General features: G+C 34.2%; 1 protein-coding gene across 1 annotated transcript in view; it reads right to left on the minus strand.

The window, feature by feature from the left end:
* Positions 1 to 16,379, minus strand: part of LOC126887786 (inositol-trisphosphate 3-kinase homolog) — a 295,392-nt gene extending 279,013 nt beyond the window's left edge. The window contains exon 1 of the mRNA XM_050655600.1: positions 16,344 to 16,379. Within this exon, the coding sequence (XP_050511557.1) occupies positions 16,344 to 16,364 (21 nt within the window). The 5' untranslated portion in view covers positions 16,365 to 16,379. The remainder of the gene's footprint in view (positions 1 to 16,343) is intronic.
* Positions 16,380 to 16,832: the final 453 nt, after the last annotated feature.

Genomic DNA, 16,832 nt, shown 5'->3' on the forward strand with positions numbered 1-16,832 from the left:
AACATGCGGTTTTCGCTATTCTGTTGCTAATTTTGTAATATGGTATTAAAAATGCATGTTTGTATTTAATATTTTCCAAGGAAAACTAGATTTCTAAAAACAATTAAATAACGCCTTCTAGCTGGCATATTACTCAGTAAGTTGGTTCGAAATCATAACTTTTACATTGACGAAAAAGATCTGTCTTCAACAAGACCAAGTTTGCAAAATTTGATTAAGCAGAACCGGACTCACAGCCAGTTTTTCATAACAAGGTTCCCACTCACCCCCACCTCTTATTTCCAAAGGTAGACCTAAACTTGTCAAATCAAATATGCGTAGAATTTTATGAAGAATACGACGATCGGATTTCCAGTGCCCCTTCATTAGGGAAATTTTGTAAAATTTAGATTTTTTAATTTTTGATATTCAATTACGCCCTCTAGCGGTGGTCCCACAATTATGAAAATAATTTCCAGGCTTTTCCTGAGGCAACTTTTGTTATAAATTTTTTTATTTCAAAGCTCTACTATAAACGGTTCCTGAGATATGGCCGAGAGCCATTCTTATTGGGACACCCGGTACTTAACTTAACTTACCTTAATCTGACCATTTCGAGTTTTTTATGAATAGATTTTTTTCAGACCCTCTTAACGAACTCCCCTGTATTAAAATCCAATATATGGTAGGGGTGCATCTATACAGGGTACAAGGTTTCTCCTCATGTGATAAGTACCATAAGTATATTTTATAAAATGCATCCTTTTCCCGTTAGTTAGCTTAAATACTTAATTTGAGTACATTATAGTTTTTTAGTTATTATGAAAAACCGCTTTAAAACATGCAATTTTCACGAAAAATTAAAATGTTTGATCTTTAATACCCAAAAAGAATCTAGTTATTTTAATAACTTTAACAAATTTCACTTAGAACTTGTTTCTCTATCGATATTTTTAATAAAATAATTTTCACCCCCGCGCAGGCAAGGCATCCACCCCAGGGTAAAAACGTAAGTTGGCACCATGTCACTTTTGTTTCTTGAGGTATCATGTTTTCATGAAAATCGATGGAGGTTCAGCAAAATCGGAGGTAATAGTTGTAATAATTCGCTGTAGTAAAAGCAGAATTAGAAATAGTAGAGAATAATCCTGATCAGACACAGACAAATACTTTGGCGCCAAAATAACCTGTTTAAGTCGTAATAAAAATACCACAGTCATAAAAAATAATTTTTTATGAATAATAAAACTGATAGTTTTTAAACACCTTAGGAATCTTTAAATTCGACGAAGGTAACAAAGGCCACTACTTATTTTGCACATTTTCTGTTGGTGTCATTAAAATGCAACATTGTATACCAAATTTTGTCTAATTATTCCTTCAAAATTACTCATGACTTTCAATTAACATCTGATTTAATGACCTGTTTGTTTGGAGGTAATGTGCCAAAAATTGCTTGTTCATGTACTAGGACAACAACATTGTTTGTAGCAGGTTTCAAAGATGACCTTCCTGAAGAATGTATTGCGTCCTAAATTTTCCAAATTATCTTTCTATTTTCCGATCGATCAGGATATGCGATCAAGGTTCGAGCTCCGGCCGGTGAATAGAAAAATGAAAAGGCTAACGTTGTAGCCTAAAATTCTAAAGAATATACGGCTTGGTTTGGAATAAGCTGGTGTCTGATCGGTCTATAGGGGAGCGATACGCAAGAAATAAGGGCTTACGGCTAGGTGATACTCCTCCATACATTCCCACTGGAAGGTCGCTGACGCCTGAAGACGGTATCAGCAAAAAGTTGAATATTAAAGTCATATATTTGCATTTGATATTAACACAATATGGGTTAATTTGTTTTAAATATTGGAACATTTTTATTATTTAGTTATAAACTATGCCTCGAAGATGTTTAGATATTGTCCAAATGCAACAGATTGTAAGGTGGATCAACGAAGGGTTAACGCAACGTGACGCGGCTCAACGTTTGGGGTTATCACAAAGTGTTGTAAATAGAGCTTGGAATCGTTATGTCACAAATGGTGAAGCATCATATGTTTATGGTGGATAGCGACAAGAAATACCAACCCTGTTGATGACCGATATATGTGAATTATTGCTAGAAAGAACCCAACATATACTGATTCTTGCATCAACAGAACATTGCGTAATGTCACGGACAGAATAATTTCAAACCAAATCGTTAGAAGAAGGTTGCATATTACTGGCTTAAGAGCAAGAAGACGATCATCTTATCCAGTACTAACCAGGGAACACCGCAGCTTGAGAAGACTATGGGCTGAAGAACGGCGCAACTGGACAATCAACGGATGTAGAAACTGTTTATTTACAGATGAGCATAAACAATTTCGTATAAACAATTCCGAAAGTCGTATTTTGGATCGAAGGGAACGAGGAGAGAGGTATAATGAACATTATAGAGTGCCTATTTACCTATATTTGCTTTTGGGTGAGGCTCTATTTGCGTTTGGGTGGTATTTGTTTTAATGGCCGCACTGACTTAATGGTTCTGACAAATGCTATGATGAAGGGTCAGATATATAGAGATATAGCTGGAATACCAATTATTGTATCGTTTGCGGGTGCAATCAGAGAAAGTTTTTTCCTTATTGGCGATAATGCCTGTCCCCACCGTACAAAAATTCTGAACGAAAGATTACAGCACCACGGTATTGACAGAATGGAGTGACCAACCCGGTCACCAGATATGAACTGCATATAACACACGACAACTAAATGTGTTAGAAAATACTTCAATACGCTTCAACAATTAAGTGAAGCTATAAAGAACAGAATGGGCTTTGGATCAAAATAATTTTCATTTCATTAATTGAGAGTATCCTTAACACGTTCGCTACCAGGGGTGTATTTAGGTTTCGTCCTGCTGGACCTAACATAGATTATGACAAATTCACTAAGAAAAACCTTTTCTGATTGTAACTTACCTAATCTGAGATAAAAATATGCAATTCCTGTGGGATTTTTTGATGCGGCTCATATATGAGACGCTGGTCTATAGCATAACCGGTAATATTATAGACCATATGTCTCATATATGAGACATAAAAAAACTTACAACTTTAAATAAATTTAATTATATTTATGTCACAACAGAAATAAAATAAGGTATTCTGGTAAAAAAAAACAAAAAAAACAAGAAACTAAAAAAAACCAAATCTGATGTGTGTGGTAAAAAAAGCATTTACTGGTTGCCTTCGTGATACTCTTGAAAACATGGATCTACGCACAACCCAATCAATTGTCCAGATTTGTCTTTACATTTCTCGCAAACAAAGAATGTCAGGGTCCTTTTCTTTTTTGAGGAACAAATGCGACATCGTCTTCGTTTTTCTGCTTTTTTGGGATAATGAGATGAAGGTTTTACCTGACTTTTCCTTGATGAAAGTGGAATTTGAAGATAGTCAAGTATCAGCTGCTCCCTGAATTCTAAATACGTATTTTTTTTCCTTAGCAACATTATGCAAGTAGGTACCATTCCATAAGCATACATCGACAAAATGAAAAAATAATTTTAGGTACCATCTAATAGTTTTTCTGGGTGTCGTATAATATGAGAGCATTTGGTCGCTTCTATCAACACCGGACATACGTTTGTTATAGTCGACTACTACACTGGGTTTTTCTTGTTCTACTCCTCGTTTATTAGTTGTTTTTTGAGATCCAGGTCCATGCAATGTTGATATCATAAGCACATCGCGCTTGTCCTTCCACTTCAAAACCATCAAATTTTTCTTTTTCTGAAAGTGCTCTCTCCTTTGCGTAATTTGTAGTCAATTACCACTTTTGGGTTTCCTTTCCGGTTTTTTCTCAATATTCCTACCATATGAGTCTTGTTCTTATAAAGGAATTCTGCAAGTTTTACACTATTGTAATAAATATCTAAGTACAATGTGTGACCTTTTCCAAAATATCGCTCCGCAAGTTTTGTAACTACAGCTTGTGCATGGCCAATCTCATTGTTCACTGTGTCCTTTCCGGTATACACTAGACACTCCAAAACAAAGCCCTCTGGGGTGCAAAGTTCATACAGCTTTATTCCGTATTTCGCACTCTTATTGGGAATATATTGGCGAAATATTAATCGTCCACGCCAAAGCAGCAAGGGTTCGTCTAAGGAGAGATCTCTTCCAGGATATAAAACTTTACGCATGTTTTCAAAAACATGGTCTGCAACTTTTTCAATTTTGTGCAAACGGGAAGTTTTTATATCATCTTTCTTGGTAAAACACAAACACCGTAGAATCTGTTCGAATCTATTCCTCGACATGATATTTCCAAATATTGGGTGGGAATATAGTGGATTCGTACTCCAGGAGCACTTAATGTTTGGCATTTTTATGTTTCCCATTAGCATGCATAATGCGAGAAAACGGCGGAATTCATGGGGAGTAGTTGGTTTCCATTTATTCGTTGTAGAATGCTTCGGTATTACATTGCCAATAACTGACAGTGCACGTAAATTAATCCACTCGCAAATTTTTTGAAACAAGTCTTCATCAAACAATAGTTCAAATATATCTTTGGGAGTACATTCTTTTGATGTATCTATTTTCAAACGTTCAATTTCTGAAAAATCAAATACCTCCGGTTCATCGTCGATTTCGAGCCAGTCGCTGTCATCTTGATTATTTACTGGTGCACTGTCCATTTCAGGAACATTTTCATCAAGGTCACTAACTGCTTTATCACTGGTATGTTCCGAGTCACTAACTGGATTTTGTTCTACACTAGAACCCGATTCTGATGAAGGCTTATAGCTACTGCCGGAATCTAAAAACATTTCAGGAATTTCATCAGGTTCTAGTATATCAGAAAGACTGTCATCATTTTCTGAGTTCATAATTCGGGCCGCCTCTTCTTGAAGCTCCTTCTCTGTTAGAATAGTTCTTTTATACATCACAGCAAAACCCTGAAAAAGTTATTCTCTAGCAACATTCGAAGGGGTTTTACTACGAATGTTACGTGTAAATATGAAATAACAATACGAAGCTTCTTACCTACGAAATCTAGTAATCGCAACAGCATATGTACAAAATCTTTATTTAGATACTATGCGGTTCATATATATGACGACTTTTTTAGGCTTATTACTACTATTTAGAATTTGCAATAAAATAATAAGCTGGTGGAGTATTTTATTTTAGTAAACACAGCCTTTTATGTTTTTCTTTCTTTGAAATAGACCATGCACCTGAAATAAGAAATATTTCGTAACATAACCTTACTTTTCAAGTTTAGACCGACAGCGTTTTGTTTTATTTGTAGTAATAATCGTTGTATTGTAGTGGAATATCATACAAAATACCATACATAATACTAGGTAAAACAAACATACTTACATGGACTAAAAACAACAAAAAAACACAGCACAATCCAGAGACAATGTTGCACACGTGCTCGCTAAATTTCTACTAAACGGTAGGAGCTGCACACAGACCATCTGACTCATATATGCGCCGCACTTTTCTATAGACCACGTCCAAAACGCAATACGCTATCTGAGAACGTACGTAGTCGGTTCAGTTCGGCTATTCCCATTCCGTTCCGCGGAACCTTAAGTTCATTTTACTGCTACTGCTAGCGTCAATTTCCCGCCCGTGGAGCCGTAGCCTAACTATTTTATTCGACATTTCGAGCGGTGGGATCTCCGGCTCAAATGTGTGACGCTGGTCTGTGCGAAAAATCCGTGTGGCTCATATATGAGCCGCTTGGTAGCGAATGTGTTAATAGAGTAAGGCCGTCCGCACATGGGTCGATCGAAGACACGTCTCGAAGTTCGCGCGTCTTAATCGTCTTGTACGAACCCTGCGGCACAAGCGATTGTTCTCCGCAAACTAGTCGATTCAGTTTGCTCACATCTTCCAACCAGTAAGAACGCATTTTTTATACAGGGTGTTCCGAAAAGATTGGTCATAAATTATACCACACATTCTGGGGTCAAAAATAGTTCGATTGAACCTAACTTACCTTAGTACAAATGTGCTCAAAAAAAAGTTAAAGCCCCTTGAAGTTACAAAATGAAAATCGATTTTTTTCAATACATATGTATATCGAAAACTATTGGTGATTTTTTATTGAAAATGTACATGTATAATTCTTATGGCAGGAACATCTTAAAACAAAATTATAGTGAAAACGGTCCACCCCATAAACATTTTAGGGGGTTTTGTTCCCTGAAACCTCCCAAACTTTTGTGTACGTTTCAATTAATTCATTATTGTGGTACCATTAATTAAACACAACATTTTTAAAACTTTTTTGCCTCTTACTATTTTTTCGATAAGCCAATTTTTATCGAGATGCGGCTTCTTTTTTAATATGTTTACATAAAAATTTTATGGGGGTTTTGTTCCTTTAAACCCACCAAATGTTTGTGTACGTTCCAATTAAACTATTATTGTGGTACCATTAGTTAAACACAGTGTTTTTAAAACTTTTTTGCCTCCTAGTCTTTTTTTGATAAGTCACCTTTTATCGAGATGTGGCTTCTTTTTCAAAATATAAATAAAAATGGAAATTATAAATAAATTTTCAGATTATTACCAGGTCTCTTTAATCGTAGTTAACCATTTACAAATATGTGTTGGATTCGACAAATATTTAAAATATCTCGATAAACACTGGCTTATCGAAAAAGTACTAGGAGACAAAAAAGTTTTAAAAACATTGTGTTTAACTAATGGTGCCACAATAGTAATTTAATTAGAACGTACACAAAAGTTTCGGGGGGTTTAAGGGAACAAAACCCCCATAAAATTTTTATGGGGTGCACAAATTTCACTTTAATTTTTTTTAAGATATTGCTGCCATAAGAATGCCACATGTCCATTTTCATTTTGCAACTTCAAAGGGGTTCAATCAACCTATTTTTGACCCCAGAATCTGTGGTATAATTTATGACCAATCTTTTCGGGACACCCTGTATATCAACCAAAACGACTATTTAGATCTGTGAAAAGTACGGTATTGTTACATTTTTAGTATAATTTGAATACAATGAGCATTATAGTGAGGATATTTTTCTACTTCCTCAACGAATTTTACATTAAACACCTAAAAAGAGAAGTTCAATGTTTCCAGAATTTTATATTACAAACAATAATATATTTCCACAACGCTAGTAGGTACCTACCTAGTACTACAATCAACGAACATAACATGCACCGATCTTTAAATAAAACTTAATTAAGCACAAAAAACAACAAAAAACGAAGGAAACAAGTAAAATAAACTACCTATATGACTGTAAACGTGCGTCTCACTCGAACTTTCTCGTGTGCTACGGATCGCAAGCGACGAGTGTCATACAAGACGAGGAGATTTGCAATCCTAAACGCTCCATGTACGGAGCTCAATGCCACAACGAAGGAACTTGACTGACGGGGAGAGACCTACGCGACTGGTATCGAGTCGAGTAGTTCGAGCGTCGTCCCATGTGCGGACAGGCTAAGAAGTTTAAGGAGGGGGTATGGTTTGAAATCAACATATCAAGCACATTTTTGTGAATTTTTTTCGAAGCTTTGGTACAAATATTTTATTTTTAAATTAAATAAACGTATTAAGTACAATTCAAAGAATGCTTACAAAAAAATTCAATCCAAAATATTGGAAAATAAGCCATTGGTGACAAATTTTGACAGGCAGCTCACAAAAGAATGGATTTTGCGGTGGACATCAGAACTCGTCACTCGATCATACGAAACAAAAAATTCAAAAAGATTTAATTAGCTTATGAGTTTCGCGAGGTCACAACGTCGAGTTTTTTTTATTTTTAATGATTTTTGAATTTTTGGTATCACTCAGAATTCAAAAAAATGAAATTTTTGGTAAAAATTTTGTGAAAATCAACAGACTTATTATTGTTGAACAAAAAATAAGCAAAAAAAGAAAAATATCTCGACGTTGTTACCTCATGAAATGTCTAAGGAAAATATGTGCAAAATATCAGGTAGATCGGCCCAGTAGTTTTTTAGTTACAATGTCCACCGCATTTGAAAAAGCAGTTTTGAGAAAAATGCGTTTAAAGTTTTGACAACTGCATCTTCATCTTCTTATTTGTCTGCCAAATCGTAAAGTGATGCACATTGGAATATGTTTTTTAAATCGAGGAGTAATCTACAAAAGAGAAGGCAAACAGTTGTTTAACGTTTCTCACTACGCTCAAGCGTGCTGGCGCGAAGCCGCGGCAACGCGAGTCGAAGGTAGGCATATTCAACACCCTGTATCTCTGGTAATTTTACTCCGATTATTTTGAAATTTTCAGAGAGTTTTCTTGGAAGTATGCTCTTTTATTTGAAATAATAAAAAAAAATTAAATATGTCAAACCATACCCCCCCCCCCCTTAGTTCGTTCACGAGGAGAGTCCAACAAAATATTCTAATTTTTATTTAAGTTTTGTAGGTAAATTATCTTGTTATTTTAGATTTTGTAGAACACAATTTCATGTTAATTTATTTGAATAAATTGTTTTTCTTGGTAAAATATCTTATATTTGCTTTTGATAATTTATATTCCAAGATACATACTTCCATATTGGTACAAGAAAATACGGTCAGTTACTTGGTGTATGGAAAATGCGATTAACTCGTGGTTCATCACGCTTGCCTTCCACGGCTATCGAATTTTCATCCTAACCTTGTTCCAGAACATACTATTATGATATAACATCTAAGTTATAAATTATAACATTAGAATCCTAAAGCAGAATTAGAAATAGCAGATTAGAAATAGAAATAGTTAAGTACATTAGAAATAGCCTGATTAGACACAGACAAAATTTGTATTATTTTGGTGCCAAAATAGCCTGTTTCAGTCGTAATAAAAATACCAGTCCTAAAAAAATATTTTTTAGTCCTAAAAAAATATTTTTTCACCTACCGAAGACGGTATACTTGCTATACTTTCTACCGAAAGTATACTTTTCCTGACCTGATTGTAGGGAGTAAAGTCGTACTTTTCCTCCCTAGGGAGTAAAAGTAAAAGTGACGTCATGGTATGTCATTGATAAAATAACTTATTGACGCCCTATATAATATTCTATTATATATTACGTAAGTATCTATACATTTTTTCGTTTATTTGTAGAACACCCTGTATTTTGCAGAATGGTAAAAAACAGTAAATTGTTATTTTGATTTAACAATGTTTACATTAATAATTTGACGTATATTTGACAGTTGACAGTTCTACTGTACCTACTTGTTAGTTTTAGTTCTCTAATAAATTTTGTTAGTTACATAAATAAATTATTTAAAAATAAAAAAATGACTTGTTATTTGGGGAAGGTGGAAAAATCATATGTATAACATGGGAGTAAAGTGCCTTTTCCTCCCTTGAATGATTACTTCAGTAATCTGAATACTATAGTAAACTTCATTCTCGAGAGCAAAAGTAGCACTTTCCTCCCTTGTTATACAAGTAGCTATTTTTATGACTAATAAAATTGATAGCTTAGGCTCTACAGCCACTAGCTATTGAAGGCCACTACATATTTTGCGCATTTTCTGTTGGTGTCATTAAAATGCAACATTGTATACCAAATTTTGTCTAATTATTCCTTCAAAATTACTCATGACTTTAAATTAACTGAACTGTTTGATTAATGAACTGTTTGTTTGGTGGAGGTAATGTGCCAAAAATTGCTTGTTCATGTACTAGGACAACATTGTTCGTAGAACAGGTTTCGAACACGACCTTCCCCAATATTGCGTCGTAAATTTTTGATATTATCTTTCTATTTATCTGTATAACTTGATTATCGCATCGCATAAGTTGGAGGAAATAGTTATTTATTCAACTCTTTTCCATTGTCAATTCAATAATTTTATTACTACACTCACCGGCAAAACTAACCTTGTACCTTGTTTACGTCATACGTAAACGCCCCATTAAGGTGCGTTACGTATGGGGGAGGGGGGGGGTCAAAAATCTTCAAAATCGCGTTACGTAATACTTGAACCCAGCAAAATCTAGGTCCAATGCTATTTAAATTCATTCATTTTTTTCGAATTTTCGAATTAGAAAACTAATCAATATTTTTGAAAAATGTAAATGTAGAGTCAAATATTACATTATTACCAAAAGCCAAAAGTCTCTGGAAAACTTCTATAATGTTTATTTTAATAAGTTACAGGGATGAAAAAATACAGAAAATTTAGTGTGATATTTATGGTAGGGGAGCAAAGTATGCTAAATGTGCAGTCACTCGAGCGCTGTGGGGACCTATTGGGTTGTGATTATTAGGTCCTAAAACCAAAAAAAGTTAAGTAAAATTTTCCATTGTAGTGGGCACTTGCCATTTTTTAATTTAATTTTCCATTTCCAACAATCGTTTTTTCCGATTATAGCGCCATCTATCCATAATTCTAAAAAATGTTTCGAATAAAAGTTGCTTATTTTTACATAAAGAATTCAAATCTGCAATAAAAAATTGGGGCTCCTATTTAAGATTTTAAAGTAACCCCCACCTCCCCTCCACGGGGGGTCGTGTTTGGTACCATTCGATAGAGTTTTCAAAAACATTGAATAAGTGTATTTTGCAGTTTTTCGATCTGATGTTTATTTTGCGAAATATCGCGGGATTTGTATTTAAAATTTTAAATTTACCCCACTTCTCTCCGTAAGGGGTCATGTTTGGAATCATTCGATAGATTTTTGAAAAATATTGAACACGTAGTTTTTAGTTTTTTGATCTGACGTTCATTTCGCGAAATATTCGCTTTTTTTTTGTGAAACTTTTTAACTCGCCCATTTCCTTACTCGTCAGATTTTTGAAATATACACTCTTTTGCATGTACTTAACTTACCTTATCTTAATCTGACAATGTCGAGCATTTTTAAGGATAGATTTGTTTTTCGGGCCCCCCTTAACGAACTCCCCTGTGTTAAGAGCCAATATATGGTAGAGGTACATCTACAGGGTACGAGGTTTCTCCCCATATGATAATCTGATGCGCTCGAGTAACTGCAAAAATCCCCGCTTGGGCTCTCCTACAATTAATTTCAAACATTTCATTCAAAATAAACTTTTTGTTTTTTTGAACGGACTTTCGACCCTCGGTAATAATGTAGTCTTTCATTCTGAGTTTAAATTTTTTTAAAATATTTATTAGTTTTCTCAGGATTCGAAAAAAATTAATTAAATAGTATTTGACCAAGATTTTGCGCCTACCCTCTTAATAAATTTATCCACTTAGGTATAAGAATACGTTGTAATAAAATAGTTACCCCTTAATATATTTTTCAGTGAATCCAAAAACTTTTATGTACAATTCACTGCAAAGTTAATTGATGTCTAGTTTATAGGGTCTATCAAGTAATAAATAATATTTTATTACTATGTTATGATGGGCACCGGTCTTTTTAGGGTCCCGACAAATTCAGAGATTATAAACTATGGTACTTTTTCATTTTTGTAAAAAGTTTTATTGCTATACTAACCCATTTCTTTGAAATGATAACAGATAAATGGTAACAGATATTTAGAGAAATTCAAAATACGACTGTATTAAAATTTTTATAATTTAGTTTATAACCCAGCTAACTTAAATCTAAAACATATCATAAAATTGGGTAACAATGAGTAATTTAAAAACTTTTTATTTAGAAAAACATTCATAACTTACAAGAAAGTGATCTTCACAACTGAAAAACTTGGTTTTTATTGACACTTCCTTGATGTCCCTTCTAGCTGCAACAAACCATTTCATTTTCTGTTTTAAATTGGTTGGAACGGTAATAAAAATCTTGTCAGAACTGTTTTTCGATGTATTTACACACCCAGGAACAAAACACCAGTTATTTGGCTTCATTCTTTTACTAATTAAATACGTAAAGAACTGCACACATTCAAGTACACTTCGTAAATAAGTATACAGAACTAGCCCTCGATCACAGCCGATACGACTACTGACGTCACAGGCCGTAGCCTCGCTGCAGGGAGCCGTTTTTCTAGCCTCCAAGAAAATCAACATTATGAACTCATTTATCTTAAAAAATGTAGATTTTTAAACAGTTTTATGATTGCTATGTTTTTATAAACCATATAATCTATTGAATTTAACTATATTTAAAAATTAGTGAACATCCCTATTGGGTTAAGATCGGGACTGCGTGTTGGCCATGCTAAAACTTGAATATCTACCTCATTAAGGTACTCACGGGCAAATCTTGTGGTATGGCAACGTGCATTTTCATGCATTAATCTAAAGTTTTCACCAATAAACGGTGCAAAAGGTATGACATGCTTTTGGAGAACTTCTTTCACGTATCTCTGAGCATTTACATTGCCTCTGTCGAACATAACAAAATCAGTACGAGCTTCGTAAGAGATACCGCTCCAAATTATTATTGACCCTCCTCGGTAAACCATTGTTTCGGTTAAAATGCCTGGAGAAAATCTTTCATTCTGACGCCTGTAGACACGATGACGTCCATCTGGACCTCTTAGGTCAATTCTGCTCCGATCAGAGAACTGCATGTTCTTCCATTCCGCCACAGTCCAGTCAGCATATTCTCGAGCAAAACAAAGTCTAGCTCTACGGTGTTGTGGGAGCAGCTGTGGAACGCGAGCTGGACGGAAAGCTCCCAAATTTCTTTCTGATAGTCTTCTTTTAGCGATAGCGGTACAAAAACGACTTCTCGACACGTTGCTGACAATGAAGCGGTCATCTCAAATTGTAGTGCATCGATGTCGGCCTTGCCTTGGCCTGCGGTTATATGAACCTGTCTCCTGAAATCGTATGAGAGTACCGTATTTCAGCTCCTACATTCTTCGGAGAGCTCAAGAGGGCTGTGATAGAGGAGTGGCACAATATCCCCCCAATCTGATATCCAGAATATCATGAATGGATTGCCGAACCGGCTCGAAGAAGTCCTAATTTTAAGCATTGGATTTTTGTTAAGCATCCCTTGATAAACTATTTTTTTTTCAACAATTTTACTGTTTTATTTTCCTCAAAGGTACATAGTTTTCACCGCATCTTTCATAAAACGTGGTCCCAGAATGATTACTTCTGCAAATTGAAAGAAATACAAGGTGGGCGGTTAATTTTGCCGGTAGCTGTCCTAAGTTCAAGTTAAAAGAAAATAATAATAATTTATTTCCTGCATTTTGATGTTGATGTTTTCGATGTTTGTCCATCGGTTGTCCAACCGATGGACAAAACGTATTGTCGAGTGGAGGCCGTGAGAAGAAGCACTACGGAGCAGAGGACGCCCACTAACCACATGGGCCGATGATTTGAAGCATGTTATCGGTAAACCAAATCTAAAGTATTTTTAATTAAAATGGTGCTTTGCTCCCATAAAATATTAGTTAGCAACAAAGGGGTTATTTCTTTATAAGAGCATACATATATGCAATGAAGTTAAAAGTTGTTACATTAAAATCAATTAAAAAGTATGTTTGTATGAGATTAAGCCACAATTGACTGTATGGGACGAGTTGAGTTCACTCCCAAAATATGAATATTACCTGACTACGTAAAAGGTAATGTTTGAATTCACTCCCAGGCGATTTTAAGCCGTCATTAATATAAGTAATTATTATACCTTAAAATCTGGATACTATTGACAAAGCATTCGTTTAAAAGTATATTTCTTGTTAAACGTTCTTGCACATCTACATCTAAATGATTTTTAAAAATGCAACTTGGTAATAATTCAAGAAAACAATGTTTCATTGTTATGTTCTTGTCAATATTTGGTCACTAAGTTTCATTGAATACATACATTAGAGTAAATATGAAATTGCTATAACTGCCCCGCTTACTTCTTTTTACAACGTATTTATCATATTTTTTATAAATTCAAAGTTGGTAAGTTTGTAGTTTTCAAATTATTATCCTTAAGTTTTTTTTTTGAATATCACTTTTCTATCGTACACTTTCACAACGGTATCTATACTTTGAAGTTTGATATAAGTATCTAATTGAAAATCTTGAAGAACATAAATAAACTGGTGAAAATTAGATGTGTTGTATAATGAAGCGTTATAGCGAGAGTTAAAAGACTCACATGCATTTGTTCAAGAGGCAAGTTCAAGAGAAATCGTTGGAATACAACAAACCGGCATATTTATGTTACGTGGACCTTAGGAAAGCTTAAGAAAGTTGACAGAGTCATATTAAAGGACGTTTTCCACTTGTTATACTCGAGAGAGGTACCTCTGGGAATAATTAAAACAATAGAAAACATCTACCAGAACAACACAACAAAAGTAAAAGTGGAAGATGAACTAACTGACCCAATTGAAGCCGGCAATGGGATAAGACAGGGGGATTCCTTGATTTCTTTATTGTTCAACCTGATCATGGACGAAATAATAAAAAAAGTAAGAACTAAAAAGGATACCAAATGGGAGAAAAACAACTTAAAATAATCTGCTATGCGGACGATGCAATACTAATCTCTCAAAGTGAAGATGATTTACAACGTATGCTGCACCAATTCAACATAATCGCCAGAAAATTTAACATGTTAATTTCCTCAAAAAAGACAAAATGCATGGTTATAACAGCAGATCCCATAAGATGTAAATTGGAGCTTGAAGGTCAGATAATAGAACAAGTGATGGAGTTTAAATATCTAGGCATCACACTATCTAGCTACGGAAGGCTCGAAACAGAAGTGGAAGAACAAGTGAATAGAGCAAACAGAGCCGCAGGTTGCCCGAATGACACAATATGAAAAAATAAAAATATCGGAAAAGAAATGAAAGGCAGAATTTACAAAACAGTCATCAGACCAATAATGACATACGCGGCAGAAACACGACCCGACACAGACAGGACAAAAAGATTGCTCGAAACAGCGGAGATGAAAACCCTTCGAAAAATCGAAACTCAACCCTTCGATTGATACCATTATAAATTATAAAATTAAACATTTTCGTCATATTGACTAGTTTCATTCATTTTATCAAGATAGATACTTTGGTTGTTAGGTAGTAACTAGGGTGCATAACAACAATGAAGAATTGAGTTTTTATTTAGTTGTCAATAATTTTAAGTACAATTTTGATTATTATAAATTAAAATATGAGCGAAAGTGAATCTGAAGAAATTGAACGGGCTTGAGAAGAAGGGTGTTCCGCAATTATTCCCGAAAAATCCAAAATCCGTTATCAAAAGTATATAAAACTTCGTCCATTACAAGTAAAATCAAATCATTTGTTCTCAAGATACGCCAAAGAAAAATGTTGTGCTCAAGTAATAGGGAAAGGGACAATCGGGGGCTGGCCTTCTCAAATTGCCAAATTCTTAAATTTGCCTAATCCCGAGAACTATACTGGCCATTCGTTCAGGAGGACATCAGCAACGCTTTTGGCTAATAAAGGTGTTGATGTCCTCGGATTAAAGCGTCATGGAGGTTGGCGTTCATCGACAGTGGCAGAAAGCTATGTAGAAGATTCTCTTCAAAATAAAATAGATTTTGCCGAAAAAATATTGTTCAATACTAGTAATACTACTAATGTATGCGATTCTGCAGGAGTTTCTGTTAGAGGTGAAACCACAGCCCAAACAAGTGGGATTTCATTAAATAATTTAACAAATTGTACCATAAGTTTCAATATTAATAAATAATTCGTTAGTTTTCTTTATTCTTACAAAAAATAAATTAAAATTAAGAGATTTTTTAACTCGACGGTAAGTGAATTACTTACCGTCGAGTTGGAGTACTTACCGTCGAGTTGGATTACTTACCGTCGAGTTGCTAGTAAATGTCACCTACTGACGTAAAATCTGTCACGGTAAACAGTCAAAAATGATCAATCGTGCAAAAAAAATGTTTTATCCGGAAAGCAGATGGGTGCAGGTCGTCCTATATTCAGATCTTAAGACTATTTAGACGATTTCGTTTTAAAACACAATAAAATCAGATTTTAAATGCAAAAAATTACATACAGTGAGGACGTTTGAGTTGGAATAGGTAAATTGATTTTCTCGAGAATGGGTGATTTTGGAGATAAATCCCGAAACAGATCGATTTTTATTTTTAAATTACGATTATTTGGCATATATATCGTACTAGTGACGTCATCCATTTGAACGTGATGACGTAATCGATGATTTTTTTTAATGAGAGTAGGGGTCATCTGATAGCTCATCTGAAAGGTAGCATTCTCGAGAAAATTAATTTATTCCAACTCAAACGTCCTCACTGTATATAAATATTTTTGTAATATTTAATAAACTCAAATATATATGTTACGCATTTTTATATAAAGATTATACAATTTTGATGATAATCATACAACAAAATACATATTTTTAATTAGAACGCATAAAATTTTTTTATACTAAGAGTGATTTGTCAAACTTACTGATGAGCATCCACACCACATATTATGGACGACCAGGTAGCACTCAACTGAGCAATTACAGGACTTTTTTTGTAAATCATATTCGTTAGAGACAAAATGGTATCGGGTGCACAAACTAATGTCATTCAAACATTTATCAAAATAGTGGAAATAAATGAAAAACATGTAATTGGCTATGTAATAAATATTGTAGGTATATTTTAAATAATGAGAAGCATAATAATTAAAATAATGATGCACTTTGACTATTATTTATTATCGTTTATACTGATAAGGAAATATTCTTCCATTTCTAGTTGGTTTAATCTTTTCACCAAATACTCAGCTTCACATATTCATGTAGCAGGAAAGAGAACAGTACATACCAGTGTTTTAAATTAGTATTTTATCTACTCTATTTCATATTATGTATAAGTTTTTAGCTTGTGAAAACTGTCATTACAGATAGCAGTGCGTGAAGTGTTTAAAGTGTGCGTGAAGTAACAATGT

This window comes from Diabrotica virgifera, chromosome 7, assembly GCF_917563875.1.
Source record: "Diabrotica virgifera virgifera chromosome 7, PGI_DIABVI_V3a".
Lineage (NCBI taxonomy): Eukaryota > Metazoa > Arthropoda > Insecta > Coleoptera > Chrysomelidae > Diabrotica > Diabrotica virgifera.